This window comes from Anthonomus grandis, chromosome 9 (genome assembly GCF_022605725.1).
Source record: "Anthonomus grandis grandis chromosome 9, icAntGran1.3, whole genome shotgun sequence".
Taxonomy (NCBI): Eukaryota; Metazoa; Arthropoda; class Insecta; order Coleoptera; family Curculionidae; genus Anthonomus; species Anthonomus grandis.
In genome coordinates, this window is record NC_065554.1 from 1009772 (window position 1) to 1027333 (window position 17562).

Genomic DNA, 17562 nt, shown 5'->3' on the forward strand with positions numbered 1-17562 from the left:
GAAATGCCACAAAATCTTTCTCGCGGTTATGAAAAAATATTATGAAAGAAGAACGTCTACATCATCGGAAGTAGTTTCAGTACAAACAGGTAATGAAAATATGCAAAATTGAAATGAGACTATAATACTAAACTGCTGGTCAAATGAAACGCAAATGCATTTTTTTAGGCAATTTTTGACTTTTTATTTTTCATACACGGTGAGCGAAATTAAAATGCGTTTCATTTGACCAGCAGTTTATAAGATTTGTATTTTTTTTGTATTTAAATATATTTTCACAGATGAACCAACACCAAGTACTTCATCTGCACACGAAACAGAAGAAACACCTCAAGAATGTGCATCTGATACATTGGATCCTTCAGGTGAACAAATATCAGAGACAGAGTTAAGTGTGAGCCTGGATATTTGTATATTTAAAAAAAAAAAAATCAAAACTCACAAAGGACGCCAGGTACTCGTGGAAGCCTTTGCAGAATATTCAGACTCGTATAAAAATACTGATATAAAGAAACTGAAATTTTCAAGACACTCGAATCTCCGGAGCCTCCGTCTTTTTGCTATCATAAACTCTGCCGTCTTAACTATTTTGATAAATTAAAATCCAATGTAAGTCCGACATCAAACAAAGTTCCACATAAATCGAGAATTACATAAAAAAGCTGATGATGAATTTAAGCAGTTCGTCCAAGACAATATTATTGTTCGTGGCAATTGTTACTTTTTAATATCTTTGGGTGAAATTTACAATGATATCATGAAAAAATTATCTGAAGCCGAAGGCCACAATTATGATAGTTGATGCAACCTTCACCACATGCTCAATAAAATGCTCGAAAAATTCGGTGATGAAATTAAAGTTGCAGCTTTCCAGAATAAAAATATCATTTTACCGAAAAACAGGACAATAGATGATGGCCTTTTTTCGTTATTAGAGGAAGAAGAAATTCTTCAAAGGGCGGCATTCATTTTACGAAAAAGAATTTTTAATAGAAAAGAAGCCTTTACCAATGAATGTAAAATTGAAAGACTTGATGACACGAGAATGTACGATACAAAGTGATCTGCTGAATTTTTATGTCACATTATTAAGCGGTGCCCGAAATCGACGTAAAAATACTCAAGATTTGTACAGAAAAGTACATTCAATTTCGGCTGATACAATTTACGCTGTAACCAATGGGAATATTAAGCCTGGAAAGCATATTACATTGGAAATGGCTAAGAAAAGTTTGACCAGTAGCCGTAAAGTCATTGATATTTTCAACAAATATGGTCACTGTTGCAGCTATCATGTTCTCGAAGAACTGGAAACAGAAGCTACATTTTCTTGGATAGGGAGAACTCAAGAATGCCCGGAAGGTATCACTTTAGTACCAAACTTAAATACTGAAGTTGCATTTGATAATTTCGACAGGTTTGTCGAAACTACCACTGGGAAAGATACCCTGCATGATACAGTTGGTATCATATATCAAAATTCTGTATTTGATGATAGCTATGACTATGGTGAATGTCAACGTGATACTACTGCCGAAAAATTATCTAAAAGAAGACGCAAATTTGATGTAGTCAGTACAGAATTGACACCATATACGAAGAAGCCGAAACTCACTAACATATTACAAACATCTGGTGATAACCAATGTACAATAAGTTCATCTAGTCTACAGACAGTACAACAATTAGATGCCCTTTGGGTTTTGTCACACGCTTTGAATTTTCCAGATGCCCCTATGTAGGTAGGATTCAACAGCCGATATTCTGAAGACATTAATGATACCAAACAAAAAATTGTCTAACTCTCACCAATCAATGTATCGCCAGCTGATATCTCCGTTGTTGTGGAAACAATGATCCGCAGTCAAAAAATAGCAGCTGAATTTCAACAACCTCATATTGATGTCACCTACGATTTAGCTATAGCTAAAGTAGCAATGCAGATCCAACCCACCAAAAAACCACGATTTCATTATTTATCCATCTAGGTGCCTTTCACATCATGCTCGCTTATTTTAAAGCCATAGGCAAATACATTACCGATTGCGGTCTCACGGACGTTGCCGTTGAGAGTGGAATTATTGCCGGTGGTTCGGTAAATAGTTTTCTAATCGGAAAACATTTCAATAGGTGTAAAAGAATACACCCAATGATGGCTCTGGGCTTGGAGTGCCTTATGTTCGAAGCATTTGTGAAGCACGAAGCTATCAATAATTGTGATGAAGTACGTTGCGCTTTAAATGTATATGTCGTAGTCCTATTGTGAAATCCGCCTTTTTGCGAAAATCCTAGGACCTTCATGAAGTGCCGGCTGATAGTGAAAAATGATCATTTTACACAATCAGCCGGGCCTTTTCCCCCATATAGTGTAATTTCGCTTGTTTCCCAATCAGACTAACTTAAATAGACGCCACTTCACGAAGAGCCGGCTGAATATGAAAAATGAGATATATTATTACAATTAGGCCAAATATTAATGTAATGAGGTGATCCGTCTGGAATTAAGCTTTATTTAATCTGATACAGATACGTGCGTGTATTTATAACAAAAATATTTATTTAAAAAAAATAACAAAATAATACTAAAATATAGTAAAACATGAAGTTTAAACAAAATTTACTTATTTATTCGCACATGGACCACTTTTGTGACACCGTGAATTACATTGCATATTTGCTTTAAAGCACTGACATCTTTTGCTTTTACATTGAGTTTTAGATGGTTGGCATGAACATTTAACGTAACCTTGTGCTTTAAAAAGAGATTCTAAAGATACTGCCTCCCTTACTGATATAAACTTATTTTTATTTATTTGATCCAAAGTAATAAGCCCAGCTGTTGCTTTTTTTATATCTGGTCTATTTAACCACGATTTAATAATACCTCCGACAGTGTCAACCTGATACACTCCATTTTTAATGTCCGTTACGACAGTAATAAGGTTTTGAGGATCCCCTGGACTGCGTTTAACTTTATCAATGTTAATAAGGACGCATTCACCCACATCAACATTAGGTAACATTTTTTTTGTCGCAGCTGCCATTTGATCAGCCTGGCGCTTTTGACCTGCAAATGCTGATAACTGTTACGCCTCGATTGTTTTCGAATTATTACATATATTACACATCGTTTTATTTATCGCGCATGAAAAATTTACAGTAAAATTACACATTTCACATACAATTGCTGGCGCATTATAAATTAGCTCTTGACATTCTACACATAAATCAGAACTCTGCAATTCACCAATTTCGCTTCTCATTGGAATATCCGGTTCTTCGGGTATAAGGATATCATCGCAAACTGTGTGTTCTTGACTGGTAATATTAAGAGTAATTCTGATAAAATATCATTCATATTTTTCCCATTATTTTGATCATATAAAGCAGTATTATTTTCAGTTTTTTCTAAACCATAATCTGAATCTGCTTTTCCAACGTTTCAACGTTTTCAACCATCGGTTAAAGATGTGAAAACTGCCCGAAAAAAACGTGTATGGAGCCCTTAACGCGGTAAATTCAAATTTCACCTCGTGATCTCGGCTCCGCGGGCTAGCCCATCGGTCGTATTCGGCTTTCAGCATTTGGGCCATTTGACGGGAAGAGTGTGCGTCGTTGAAACTTTAAACCTTGCCTAAAGACATTTTCGCGGTTTCGAGTAGTTTTTTTTTGTAGGTATGTAAATTAGAATAATTATTATTAAACTATAATGGCAGATTTAAGTGCAAGTGTAAGTGTTCAGCCGCAGCCAAGTTCTGTTCGGGTCGCCGTAAGTAATAAAGTGTATTTGGTTGATTTTTTGCTGAAGTATAAATTTCATTTCCTTAATTTAGATGATAAATTATTTGTTCACAAATTAATGCCGCGGCCGGGTATTAAAAATTTAATTATGAACTATAAAACAAGGAATAGATCATTTAATACCTCTTGGTTCTATAAATACGAATGGTTGACGGGTAGCGAGACAAGAAATAAACCATTTTGTTGGAATTGTTTACTTTTCGCGGAAAAAGCGCAAAGTCCGTAAAATTCGACGGGATATAATGATTTAAAGCATTTAGGTGTATCCTTGCAAAAGCACTGCCAATTCGAAGACCATACTTTTTCATCACTTAAATTTAAATTATTTAGAAAAAATAATTATAGCATACAGTGCGCTATAAATTCAGCATATCGCGAGAATATATTGAAACACAACGAGTTAGTAAAGAAAAATCGCGACGTATTACAAAGACTAATTGATTTGATAATTTACTTAGCAACGCAAGAGCAGGCATTTAGGGGTCATGACGAATCTCAAGATTCATTAAATCGGGGCAACTTCAAAGAACTGGCTTATTTACTATCTAAATTTGACAACAATTTTAAAGAATTTTTAGATGAATCTTCCGTTTTTAGCGGTTTGTCGAAAACCATTCAGAACGATTTAATCGATAGTATTAATTCAGTCGTTCGTGATGTTATTTCTGCTGAAATAAAAGATTCATCTTGTTTTTCTTGGCAGATCGATGAATCTACAGATATCACGTGTTTATCACAATTGTCAGTCATATTTCGATTTGTAAGAAATGATCAAGTAGTAGAACGCTTTATGGGCTTCTATGATGTAAGATGTAAGTGCAGAACGCAAAGCTGATGATCTGTTTAATTTGTTAATAAATAAATATCAGGAGTTCGATATTGCAAAAAAATTAATAGGTCAAACGTATGATGGAGCATCCGTTATGTCAGAAGAATTAAATGGTTAAACAGAAAAAAAATAAAGATATAGCACCTCTAGCAATATTTGTGCGCTGGCTACGCTCACAGAATGAATTTAATTTTACAAGATTCCGCTACTAAAGTAAAAGAATGCCGGATCTTCTTTGCAAATCTTACGGGTATATCAACTTTTTTTTCGAAATCTACGAAGCGTCCCAGAGTTTTAGATGAAATTGGGTCTAAGCGTGTGCCAGGAAGTTCGGAAATGAGGTGGAATTTTAAATCGCGAATTATCGATACTGTTATTAACAGTGGCGGCTCGCGCCCTGTAATCTAAGGTAGGCGACATATTATTATAACAGTGCGCACACCGAGTAGCCCGAGCTCCCCCTCCCCCCGCTTTTTCGGGATTTAAAAAAAAAATTGTGGTGCCACGGCCACTTGTCATTAATAATTTACTAAAATTAAGAAAAAAATAACGTTTTCGAAATGTTTTAAAAAAAATTACCTAAAAATATTTTTTTTTTAAATTTAGATTTCAATCAAAAAAAAAATGCGGAAACAAAAAAAAACAAAATGAAACACACCTTTACAAAGTTGTATGAATTTAAATTATGATCGTAATTTTTGTGTTATATCCATATTTCATTTAATTTCACTAAATCCTTAGATATATACACTACCTACTGTTATTGACAGATACCTACTATAAGATGCAAAGATGCAGTAAATATTCTTCTATATTATAAACAAATACAAATAAATTAATTTTTATTAACATAGATCTTTTTTACTTACTTACCAAAAATGCATGGTTATTTAATTATGCACCTTTGAGCTTATGTAGTTTTCTTCTTTTTAATACTATTTCTAAAAAAGATTAAAGTTAAATACTATATAACTAAAAGATATCATAATATTCTTATACTTAACATAGATTTTGTTTTTAATTTTTGATTTTTTTTTTGTTTTTTTTTTTAGTTTTTTATTTTAGTTGTAAAACAACTAATTTTTATAAATAAGGTTTATTCTTCTTTCCTTTAAAAGTGCAAACCTACTTATTATTAAATCTGTAAAATAATCAGATCCCTGTAAAGAGCAAAAGAGTTCCTTTTCGATGGAAATTAAAGCAAGTGATGATAAGCGCTCATTACCTATTTTATTTCGGGAATATGTTTTTATGCGTTTAAGGCATGAAAAATGTCCTTTCAACTGATGTACTTGTGATTGGTATTGTAGCAATAAGCGTAAAAAGTGTAAAAGCTTGGAGAAATATTTCTTTAAGACCATTATCTATAAAATGTTTTTAAAACGACTCAACATGCGACTACATTAAATGTAGTCGACTACAACGACTACATTTAATGTTGTTAGTTCTTCATCGTGAAAAATTACACTTAACTCATTAATTAGTTGCTGTTTGTCAAAAATATTTTTATAAAGGTTGGTGACACTTGTAACTAAAAAAGTTGGAAAATTTTTCTCATACTCTTGGAACTTATAAGAATCAACCAATGCAAAATAAGTTAACTGCGATAGATCTGCAAACCGAACATCTATTTGCGTCGAAATATTATCAATAATCTCATAAAATAAAATTCGCAAAGAAGACTTCATCCTTTTTGATAATTTTATTCTTTTTGATGGTGTAGGATTATCCACGCTATCTATCATATCGCCTGAAATTCTAATTTTTGCTTCTTCAAAAAATTGTTCGAAGGTTAATTCATTCCGCAAGGACTGTAGACGATCTTTTGTTAAAAATACCTGTTTTTGACAATAAGCTATATCTAAAGACTTTTTTTGCAAAATACTAAATAGTGGATCCGTAATATCAAATACATTTTTGTAAGCCGCGGTTAAAAAAGAAAATTCTAAACCTTTCATAAATCTAAGATATCCCTTTGCCCCCTTAATTGACTCGGATGATGAAGATTGATCGTCAATAATTGTTTGAAAAACTTTTTTTAAGTCATTCCATTTTGAATCTAAAAGATGAACGATTTTTGAACGTGAAGCCCATCTGGTATCTACAGCAGTCGGTATCCTTTTTCCAACTATAGAGTCCAAAATAAATGTTCGCTTTGCAGATTGATGGAAGAAGCCGGGAATTGAAGTTACGCTCGCAAAAAAAGTTCGGCATTTTTTAATAGTTTTTGCTCCATTCTGTAGAACTAAGTTAAATCGGTGCGCACTGCAATGTGTAAATAAAGCTAATGGAGCATCGTCTTTAATTTTTTTTTGCAAACCATTTAACGAACCAGCCATTACGCTAGCGCCATCATAACATTGACCAACTAAATTTTTCTTATAATCAAAAGGACTTAAAACAGAAACAATTAATTCGTACATCGCGTCTGCCGTTCTATCTTGACTTACATAAAAAAATCCCAAAAATCTCTCTTTAATGTCACCAGATTGGTTTACATATCTGACCGAAATAGCGCATTGTGATTTTTCTAAAATGTCAGTAGTGTCATCAGCTTGTACAGAAAAAAATAATGATTCTTTTATTGCTTTATGTATTGTCTCCAAAAGATATTCCGAGATACAACCTATTATATCGTTTTGGTTAGTCTTAGACAAACCAGAAAAATTATTGCCTATTTTTTTTAAATGGTTTTGCATTTCGATGTCACGTTTAATTAACAAGTTAAATGTTTCACGAAAATTGCCAGTGTTAAAAGAATCAGATTTTTCATCGTGGCCTCTAAAAGATAGTTCTTGTTTTGCAAGATGACAAGTGACATCAATCAAATAGCTCAATAAATTTCTATTTTTTCTTACATCCTCGTTATAGGATTTTAAAAACAAAGAAGACTGTATTTTTAATGCATCCTGTATAGTGCTACTATTTTTTTGCAAGCGCTTTAGACTAAGGTAGCTACTCATATGCTCCTTTGACGATTCATGTTTTTTTATGCTAGCTGACAGATTTTTTAAATCGCAAAAACCCTGAGACACCCAAACATTATTTCTATTACCTCCGAAAAGTATACAAGGCCAACAAAACAAACTTTGTTTAAAATAACTACCACATAACCATTGATGGGTTTCGAACCACTGGGTCTTAAAGGATCGCGAGAATGCTTGGCCTTGCTTTTTGTCAGGTTTTAAAATTGAAAGGGGGGTGTATATTGGTCGCCCAATAGAAATTATTTCCCTACGATCATTTTCAGTTAGGCGGGAAAATGAGTTTCTTGTAAAGAACAAATTACATCATGCACAGGGGTTTCGGCGAGATTATTGGCCATTCTAAAAAAAATAGTAAAAGGATCAAACAACTAGGTTAGGTATGCACCTCTACTTCTACAAAAATTACCTACTTTCTACTCAAAAATATACAACCCCTTAATAGGTACCTCTACTACCTCTACAAACTTTAATAGCACAATTATTATTCTAATATACTTATACTTATCTAATATAAACCAAATTCAAAATTCAATGGAGAAGCAACCACACGACGTACGACAGCAGAAAAATCGTTCAAAGCAATAAAAGGAAGAAACGGAAGAAACCAGCCACAAACCGTTAATGAATAAAAACAAAACCCCGCCAAGAAAAATCTGGAATTATTATCCTCCTACCATATTATTAGTATTAATTAGTACCAGCACCATCTTTATTGCTCCTATGTAGTTTTAAATAAGTGCAACAAAGACGCCACAGAGCACAAAATCCCGTCCCACCATTGATTTTCCATTGAACGAGGGCTCATCTCATCCGTGATTTAATTATCATACTGAAACTCACCCAATTGTACTAAAAATTAAATACGTTATAAAAATCGTAGTCATTGCTTGAAAATTTTACAGCAAAAAACCTAGACTGCCATGAAGAATGTACATTTTAATATTTTTTACATTTAAGTAAGCAAACAGAATCTGTACTGCGTGCTAAATTTTTTTCCACTTGTGCTAGATTTAGTACAATCGTACTCTAAAATCACCAGCCCTTTCCCCTTTATTGATCGACGAACGAGCGCTTCGACGAAGACGGTCGAAGGCGCCCGAATTGTCCGCCTAACAGTGCACTTTTTGTCGCATAGAATAATTTTGTTTCACGTCGGCCGCTGTAAGTTTTGTATAGGAGATTGCCGCCGTAGAGACCATTAAATACAGGCGGTTGGAAATATCGCCTTCCCATATATTGTATTTATTTGATTTTATGAGGCCAGTCGCTTTAGGGTAGAAACATAGTGGAGCGGCGAGTCAAGAGTCAAGCGGCGCGTTTTAAAATCTTCCATACAATCAAGTTGATGCGCACATAGTGAGGCGGCGAGCAGTGCTGCATGCATCGACATAAATCTTGACTCATCGCTCGTGAAATCAACAACGATTTCTTTGAAGCGCTGCTCCAGTTGATTTGGGGCTTCCATTGCAGGTGGTACGGCGTGTTTGTTGTTTTTTGTTCTAGTTTTTATAATAGTTTAAACAACATGAACGTGGAGTTGTTTATTCTGTCAATACGGAATCGAGAACCTATATGGAATCAGCAGCTGAATGACCATCACAATCGTTATACATTGGACAAACTATGGAAAGAAGTAGGTGAAGAAAATAATTGTACAGGTACGTTTGTGTATACTAGGTAGGGCAATAAACAATTTTCTACTAATGTAATACTTCTAAATATTTATTATTTATATACAAAAAATAAATAAATTGTTGAGCTAAAAGTAACTTTACAAAAGAAAAAATGTTTAAATTTGTTTTATAGGTTTTCCAAAAACGTTTTTCTGATTGTTTACACAACGAACCGTTTTTTTAATGAATGTTTCTTTAGTCTCTTGAGAAATGAATCATATTCTCATTAAAATATCGTGTGAATGTGTCCCGCACCAAAAGAGCATCACTTGATTGGCGTCCTCTTCGACGTCGTCCTATTGGTACTTCAATGTTCTTGGGTTCAACTGTTTGAACCTCTGTTAAATGCCTCTCAAATCCCTCCTTATCTATGATAGTGTTTTGAAGAACACACATACATTTTACTATTATGTCTACAGTTTGATGATCAGTTTCAATACTTTTAAACAAAAGTCTCCATTTAGAGAACATGATTCCAAACGTACACTCTATACTTTTTCGATCCCGAGTGCCTTTTATTGAAGACCATTTTTTCATCATTGAGATTCTCTACGTTGTGAGGTATCAGAACACGCACAGATAAGGGAAAGGCTTCATCTGCGAGAAATACCAATGGCGTCGTAAAATTAGTTCCAGGCAAACAAGCATCATCCGGAATATCAACTTGATTGTTTTTTATCATGTGGTAAAAGTCACAGGAAGCAAAAGTGGCTCCATCACTTTGCTTGCCAAACCCACCAACATCTATTACAAGAAATCTATATTTTGCATCACAAACTCCTAGCAAAACAATGGAGTAGAACTTTTTGTAATTGTAAAACATCGTGCCTGAATGTGGTGGGCACGAAATTCTTACATGCTTTCCATCGATGCATCCCATGCAATTTGGAAAATTCCACAAGTGACTGAATTCCTTGCTTGTCTGAGCAAAGATTTCTTTTGAAGGATGTTGCATATGTAGGGGTTGCAAAACATTCCATAGAACATTAACGGTTTCTTTCACTATCCTGCTAAAGCCCTGGTTTCCTCAAAAGCGGTACCGATAAATTGCGGCCGCAATAATGCGTTGAATGACGTCATAGAAAACTGTACTATGCACATCATTAGCAATGGTTTTTAAGGATGCGTTGGTGGTCGCCGCAACGCAATATGACTGTACCGGCATAATGAATGCGGCAGCCATTGCGGCGAGAAACAGTTCGTTGACGATTTATTACTGTGTTGATGTGGTGACTTGTTGTGATTTCGTTTATTTTTTTATTATAAAACTGATAAAATAGGTATTTATGTTTTATATTACAAAGTTAACGTTATATAATGGTGTTTTTTTTAGCGTAATGTGTTCTGGTATAAAACACCATGAATGGACAAGTGAGCAGGATGAAATATTGATAGATTTTGTTAGAAATCATGAATGTTTATATAATGTTCAATGTAAAGATTACAGAAAAACCCAATTAAAACAGAGTTTATGGACGGAAATAGCCCATATACTACAAATAACGGGTAATACAATAATACAACTTCTCATTACCATAAAAAATATATGTATATTTTTAATATATTACATTGTTGTGATTGATTTAGTTTTCTCGGTAATGCTGTTCCTGCCATGCTACAGCACCGGGTCCATTAAAATACGTTTTAAATGTCTCACGAATTTGAACTGGTATATTTGCCTCGCGTACGTTGTTGTGAATTAGTGGAAGTAAATTTTCTGTAGGAAGTGTTTCTCTGTCCTATTAGTCACTGTCGGAAGAATATTTGCTTCTCGCAGAAGATTATATAAAATACAGGCACACATTGTTTATCCGTGGTTTCCGGACGCGTAGCAATTGGCTGAAAAAATATCCGAAAAAATGCACGAGGAATGCCAAAGGTATTTTCAGTTGTCCTGCGAGCTCGGGAAAGTCGGTAATTATAGATTGCTTTAGTTTTATCAGAACTGATTGATATACTGATTACTGAATTACTGATTGATTTCGTGGATATGGTTTAATGAGATGCTCATGAAGAGCAAATGCCTCATCGCCGAGAATAACATGGGGCACCAGCATATTCATGCCAGGCAATTGTTGTGGCGGTGGAATATTAAATTCTTTTTTCAGAATTTTTTTTCCAACTCTACTTTTTAAATATATGCCTAAAATAAAATTTATTTTATTAGAAAAATTATAAATTATATTCCTTGTTTGCATTTTACCTGCATCTCCTTCTCTGCCGTACGATCCTATGTCTACTGCAACAAATTTATTATCTGCATCTACAAGTGCCAACATCACTACAGAATGAAAGTCCTTGTAGTTGAAGAAAGTAGATCCACTATTTTTTGGAGCCTTTATCCGAATGTGCTTACCATCAATTGCTCCAACACAGTTCGGAAAATCCCAAAGAGATCTGAATTTCGTAGAGATTGTTTTGAACATTTCCTCTGTTGGTTGTGGCATTACCAAAGTAAGCATTCTTGCAACAATGGATTCAGCAACCTGCCTTATTATTACACTAATCCACGAATGGCATATTCTAAACTGAAACGCCAATGATCGAAATGATTCTCCTGTAGCCAAAAACCTAAAAAAATAACATGTAGTAATTTAGAACACTTGCCTCTTTATTTTTATTTTTATATTTATAGATAATGACTGCAGCAAGAGATGGGGATATGTAAGAGATTATTACATAAAGAGACGAGGCAAACCTAGCACGGGTTCGTCTGGGGAAGCAGCAAAGAAAAGATCTGAGCAGCTGTCATTTTTAGATAGTATCTCTTCAGGCAAGAGAAGGTAAATTTATGTTACCTTATTTTGCTGATAATACAAACTTTATTATATTTTTAGCACTCTCAGCAACATAGAAAATTCTGAATCTCAGGAGAGTGTAAAAAATAGCACGGCTCTTTGCAGTAAAGAGAGCAACAACATAGAGCAACAACAGTCTGAATTACTTACTGTAGACGACACTAGTAGCAATATTTTAGATATTCCAGAAAATGGAGCTGAAACTGAGAAAACTCCAAAAGTTACTAAACGTAAATGTTCAACTACATACACACCTGCTGATGAACGTTTGAAGATATTAAGACAAATAGCTGAAAGGCAAGATCAAAACAAAATGGAAAAGCAGGATGAAAATGATTTATTCTTTGCATCCATAGCAAAAATAACTAGCAAGCTGCCAAAAATCGTTCAGGCTAGGCTTCGAATGCAAATTGGAAATTTAGTTGGAAATGCAGAGATAGAACATCTATCACCATTGCCAAGTGCTGACTATGGGCGTGGACCATTATCAGCAGGTAGCTCAACATCATACAGTACATTTGTTTCCGATGATTCTGTAACACCAATAGGAGCATCCGCTTATTGGCGGAGCCCAGCCAATACTAAATGCACATGTTTTGATAAATTTACAATTTTATAAATTTGTAAATTTATCAAAACATGTGTATTTACCAAAACATACATGCTACTTTACTTTACTGTATTTGTGTTTGATGTAGTTAGTATTAATGAAATACATACCTTAGAAGCAGGCATAATTTTTGCTCAGGAGTCAATGGATTTTGAACACGATTTGTTGGTTTTGAAAAAAGATCATCTTTTATATATCCCAAGACATAATCAAATAAGACTGGTGTCAAACGAAAATATTCCCTGAACTTATTTTCGTTAGTATATAGATGGCGACAAATCAAAATTTTGTAAGCACCCTCTGTAGTTATTTTCTTAAAAAGGTCAGATTCACTCCTTTTACGTATCTCTTCATCTAATTCCTCTCCATTTAACACTACCAAAAGAGCAACATCGAGATCGTCCATGTCGATTGTTTTTAACGCAAAACGGTACTGGCGACGCTTTCTGAGTTTACACATTTATTTGCCGCAATTAATAACCCTGATTTTTCCACCGCAATCTGTCGTCATTCAACGCATTATTGCGGCCGCAACTTATCGGTACCGCTTTTGAGGAAACCAGGACTTAACTGTAGAAGCTCCAACACGAAATGAGAATGATAAACTTTTGAATGAAGAACCAATTGCCAAGTATCTGCAATAAAATATCATATTATGTAATTTTCAGTAATATTTAATATGATGTTTAAATTTAGTTTTTAGGTTCTCTTCTTTCAGTTAAAGAAGCTCAAAGCAAATGGAAATCGCTACGGGACTATTACAGGAAGGAAGTAAGAAAAATGCAAGAGGAAAGACGGGATCCAGCTCTGATTCTGTGTATAAATCTAATTGGCCATATTTTTTGTTGTTAGACTTTATGAGGTCTCAATTCAAGACTAGGCCTATATCTGGAAATATAAAGAGAAACTGTGAAAGTGGGCAGGAGCAGACTGAAAAAACATTTCTTGAAGAGCCAACTGGTAACGACGAGAATGTTGTGGAAGAAAACGTGACAGAAGATCTAAATAAAAGTAATGAGGGGAGCGTCGGTGGCAATGCCAGTGTCACAGGTTCATCAACTTCCACAGACAAAATTACAAAGGAAGGTCTTGTCCACCCAAACAATTTCAATAAGAGGAGGGCACAAAGTCAGGACTTAAAGAAATTGATACAGATCGAAGAAAAGAAGATGGCGATGTTAGAAGAAAAGCGGACAAGACGAGCAGAAGAAAAGCCAGATGATGAAAAACATGCTGTTTTTTCAAAGTCTTTTGCCTCACATACAAAAAATCAATGGAGCCGATAAACTTTTTTTTCGAAATGATGTTCAAAATTTAGTGCTGAAATATGCGTACAAAAAGGACGTTTCTAGACCGTCTACGAGTAGTTGTGGTTCCACTCGTCAATTATTTGTGTCTACAGGCATTTCTCTTCCAGAAGTCCAACACCTCAGGACAATAACATCCTAGATCTGGATCAGTGGTCTCGTGGTTATGACTACTCATATGATAGAACTTAAGTTTTTATAAAACAATCTCTAGTTTTATCTTTTGTACTGCGTAACCCATATTTATTTCAATATTAGCCATTAATATGTGTTACAATTTTTTATTATCTAGTCAGTTTCTTACCTCAATGTTATAACCAGCTTCTCCTCAGGTTCAATAGGCTGCTTGACGAAATTGGTGAATTTTGTTACGATTTCAGGTTGTATGAGATCGAAAATATACACAAAGGTACTGCGCTCCATCCTGGTGTATTGACAAAACCGATTAGGGTACTCCTTTAGTTGTGGAAATAGGTCATGGTATTCGCCTAATGTATGACGTTCTTGGTTCAATGGATGAACAGCATAACTTCTAACACCTTTAAGAGCACTATTTTCCAACAAGTAATCATATATATAAGCCATTAAAATGTGTTACAATTTTTTATTATCTAGTCAGTTTCTTACCTCAATGTTATAACCAGCTTCTCCTCAGGTTCAATAGGCTGCTTGACGAAATTGGTGAATTTTGTTACGATTTCAGGTTGTATGAGATCGAAAATATACACAAAGGTACTGTGCTCCATCCTGGTGTATTGACAAAACCGATTAGGGTACTCCTTTAGTTGTGGAAATAGGTCATGGTATTCGCCTAATGTATGACGTTCTTGGTTCAATGGATGAACAGCATAACTTCTAACACCTTTAAGACATAACACTTTAAGAGCACTATTTTCCAACAAGTAATCATCTTCACTGCCAGACAGCATTTTGCTGAATGAATTCATGACATGAAGCTCTCTTCGCAGCAGTTCTCGCCGCTCTACTATGTACATGTGAAAGCGACGCTTGCATCTTGAATCAAAAACGCGCCGCTTAACTCTTGACTCGCCGCTCCACTATGTTTTTACCTTTAGACTAGCTCAGGTTTCACTTAAAGTGGCGATAGATGCATGCGTATTAACATTAGACTAGGAGGTTTATCAGATATTTTAATATTACATTAAGAAGAATGATTATATTATATAAATTATAATGGTCATTTTTTTTCAAATTTACAAGTGAATTTTATAAGGTAGGCGGTGCTTACCTTGCCTACCCTGACGAGCCGCCGCTGGTTATTAAACAGAGGCATCAACTGGTGGACGTTTTTGAATATATTGTCAATAGCCAGAATTTCGCTAAAGACCATGAGGCAATTCGGCTTTAAAAAGATTTTAAATGATTTTACGTTTTTATTTTTATTAAATGTTTTTAATCTCATTTTTGAACAGACGGAGTTAGTTATTTAATATATTACAAAGCAGATTATCTGACATCTCGTACTGTAAAAATCGAAGTGAAAATCTTCTAGGAACTTTAAAGAATTATCGGGAAAATGATATTTTCTTTGAGAGAATTTTTAATGACATATCCGTAACTATAGGGCCGCCACCAGAAAAGAAACGAAAAAAAGATTACGACGAGCTGACTGATTCAAAATTATATTTTAAACGCGTTTATAACGAAATATTAGATTTGGTTGTCAGTCAAATTGATGTTCGATTTAAAGATCTCAAAAATCTAGTTTTTTTAGAATTATTGGATAAGATTAAATTCCCTTCTTATAAATCTATATTTCCCCAAAATTTGCTTAATTCGTTATTTGCATCTTACCCAGAGTTTTTCAATAAACAAAAATTACAAAGCGAGTTGACGGTTTGGTACTCAGATGCTGATATATTAGGAGTTTCTTGAAAATATACAGATATTCTTCAGTTTTTTTTGCACAGACGTTTCGGAAATCTATAAATTATTATGTTTGGTACTGTCGCTCCCTACTACATCCGCTTCGGTAGAAAGAATCCATGACTTAAACGAGAGAAAAGGGGTTAATAAAATATTTACAAGAACATCCTGAAATTTCAACATTTTATAAAAAGGTCATTGATCACTTCGCGTTAACAAGAAATAGACGAATCAAACTGATTATATATAACATATAATATGAACTAATAATATATATATATAACATATAACTATATAACAGGTACCCTAAAAACGAAAAGTTTTGAATATTTAAATATTTTATAGGGTGTTCCACCGCGAATAACCGCGATCTATATATAGAAAATTACACATAGAAAAATTTCCCTATGTGTAGTTTTCCCATATACAGATCGCGGTGGGTTTGTATGTAATATGTATATAATTATTATGAAATAAAATGTTATGTTATTCAGAATTTATATGTTTTGTTTTTGATATTTTCAAGAAGTTTTGTTTAAGTTTATATTTTTTTTTCATTTTACATATAATCTGCTAATAGTCCTTTAGTTTCAGAATTTACGTTTTGTTTTTTGATGTTTTGTTTTTTATGTTTTTTAAGATTATTCGACTGTGTAAGCGGCACCTAAAAAATTTTTTAGAAAAGACTCCGGCGAGACGCCTGCGGCGGGATTTTTTACACCATTCATACTCACTTGCTCATTCCTCATTTCATCTGCCCACCCATTAATAATTCCCACGAGCCGCCACTGTCCCCACTATACGGCTTTTTCCTAGGAAATTTTTTGTAAAACTCCTCGTAGTGTTTTGAGAATAATAATTCATTATTTGGTTCCATTTTGGCACCTACACTGAGACTTGGACACACTAAGTGAACAAACCAAAACAAATTAAACACGGAAGCCGCTTTATTCACTATAAGCCGGCGCTTCATGAAGATCCTAGGATCTTCGCAAAAAGGCGGATTTCACAATAGGACTACGACATATATAAGAACGTAGACATTTGTTTCCTTGATATAGTAAAAAACCCCGATGTTTCAATGATGTTGACGAAATTCTTCAAATACCAACAAGATTGCCCGAGTGGAAAATTTGGAAAAACCCCACAATTTTACACTGTATACATAAATCTCGTCCATTATTATCTGACACTAAGCCGGAGTATTAGGACTGGAGACTTCTTACTTTTCAAATACATACTACCGAAAATAGCGAATTTATTTTTCGTATTTAACCAACCGAATTATGCACGTTGGCTAGTCAGATATATCGATAATTTGACCATTATTGAGCAAACGCACCCATCGTTGTATGTTGCCATGAAAAATGGCTTCTTCGGTATAAAACGGACCAATAAATCTTTTTCAAGACAACCAGTTGATATCACCTTAGAATAGACGATCAATGCCGATGGGGCAAAACGATTAACAGGAATAATTCATTTCACAAATTCCATTTCTGCCCGGCAACGTTGGGCGAAGAGTCATGCTATTCGTGCTGCTATCATCTCTCATGTTTACGAGACTGCTGGTATGAAGAAACGTCCAGACATCATAACACAACTGGAGCCTCATATAATCAAAAGAGATTCTCAGCAACTGCAAAATTTTATAAAAACGTTTGATAAAT

The 17562-nt window shown here is 34.4% G+C and overlaps 1 protein-coding gene across 1 annotated transcript; it reads left to right on the plus strand.

The window, feature by feature from the left end:
• The first annotated feature begins 2002 nt into the window (after positions 1-2002).
• On the plus strand, positions 2003-12707 carry LOC126740673 (uncharacterized). The gene is made up of 3 exons (XM_050446800.1): positions 2003-2224; positions 11889-12073; positions 12128-12707. Exons 1-3 carry the CDS (start codon positions 2003-2005, stop codon positions 12705-12707), a joined length of 987 nt encoding a protein of 328 aa, XP_050302757.1.
• Positions 12708-17562: the final 4855 nt, after the last annotated feature.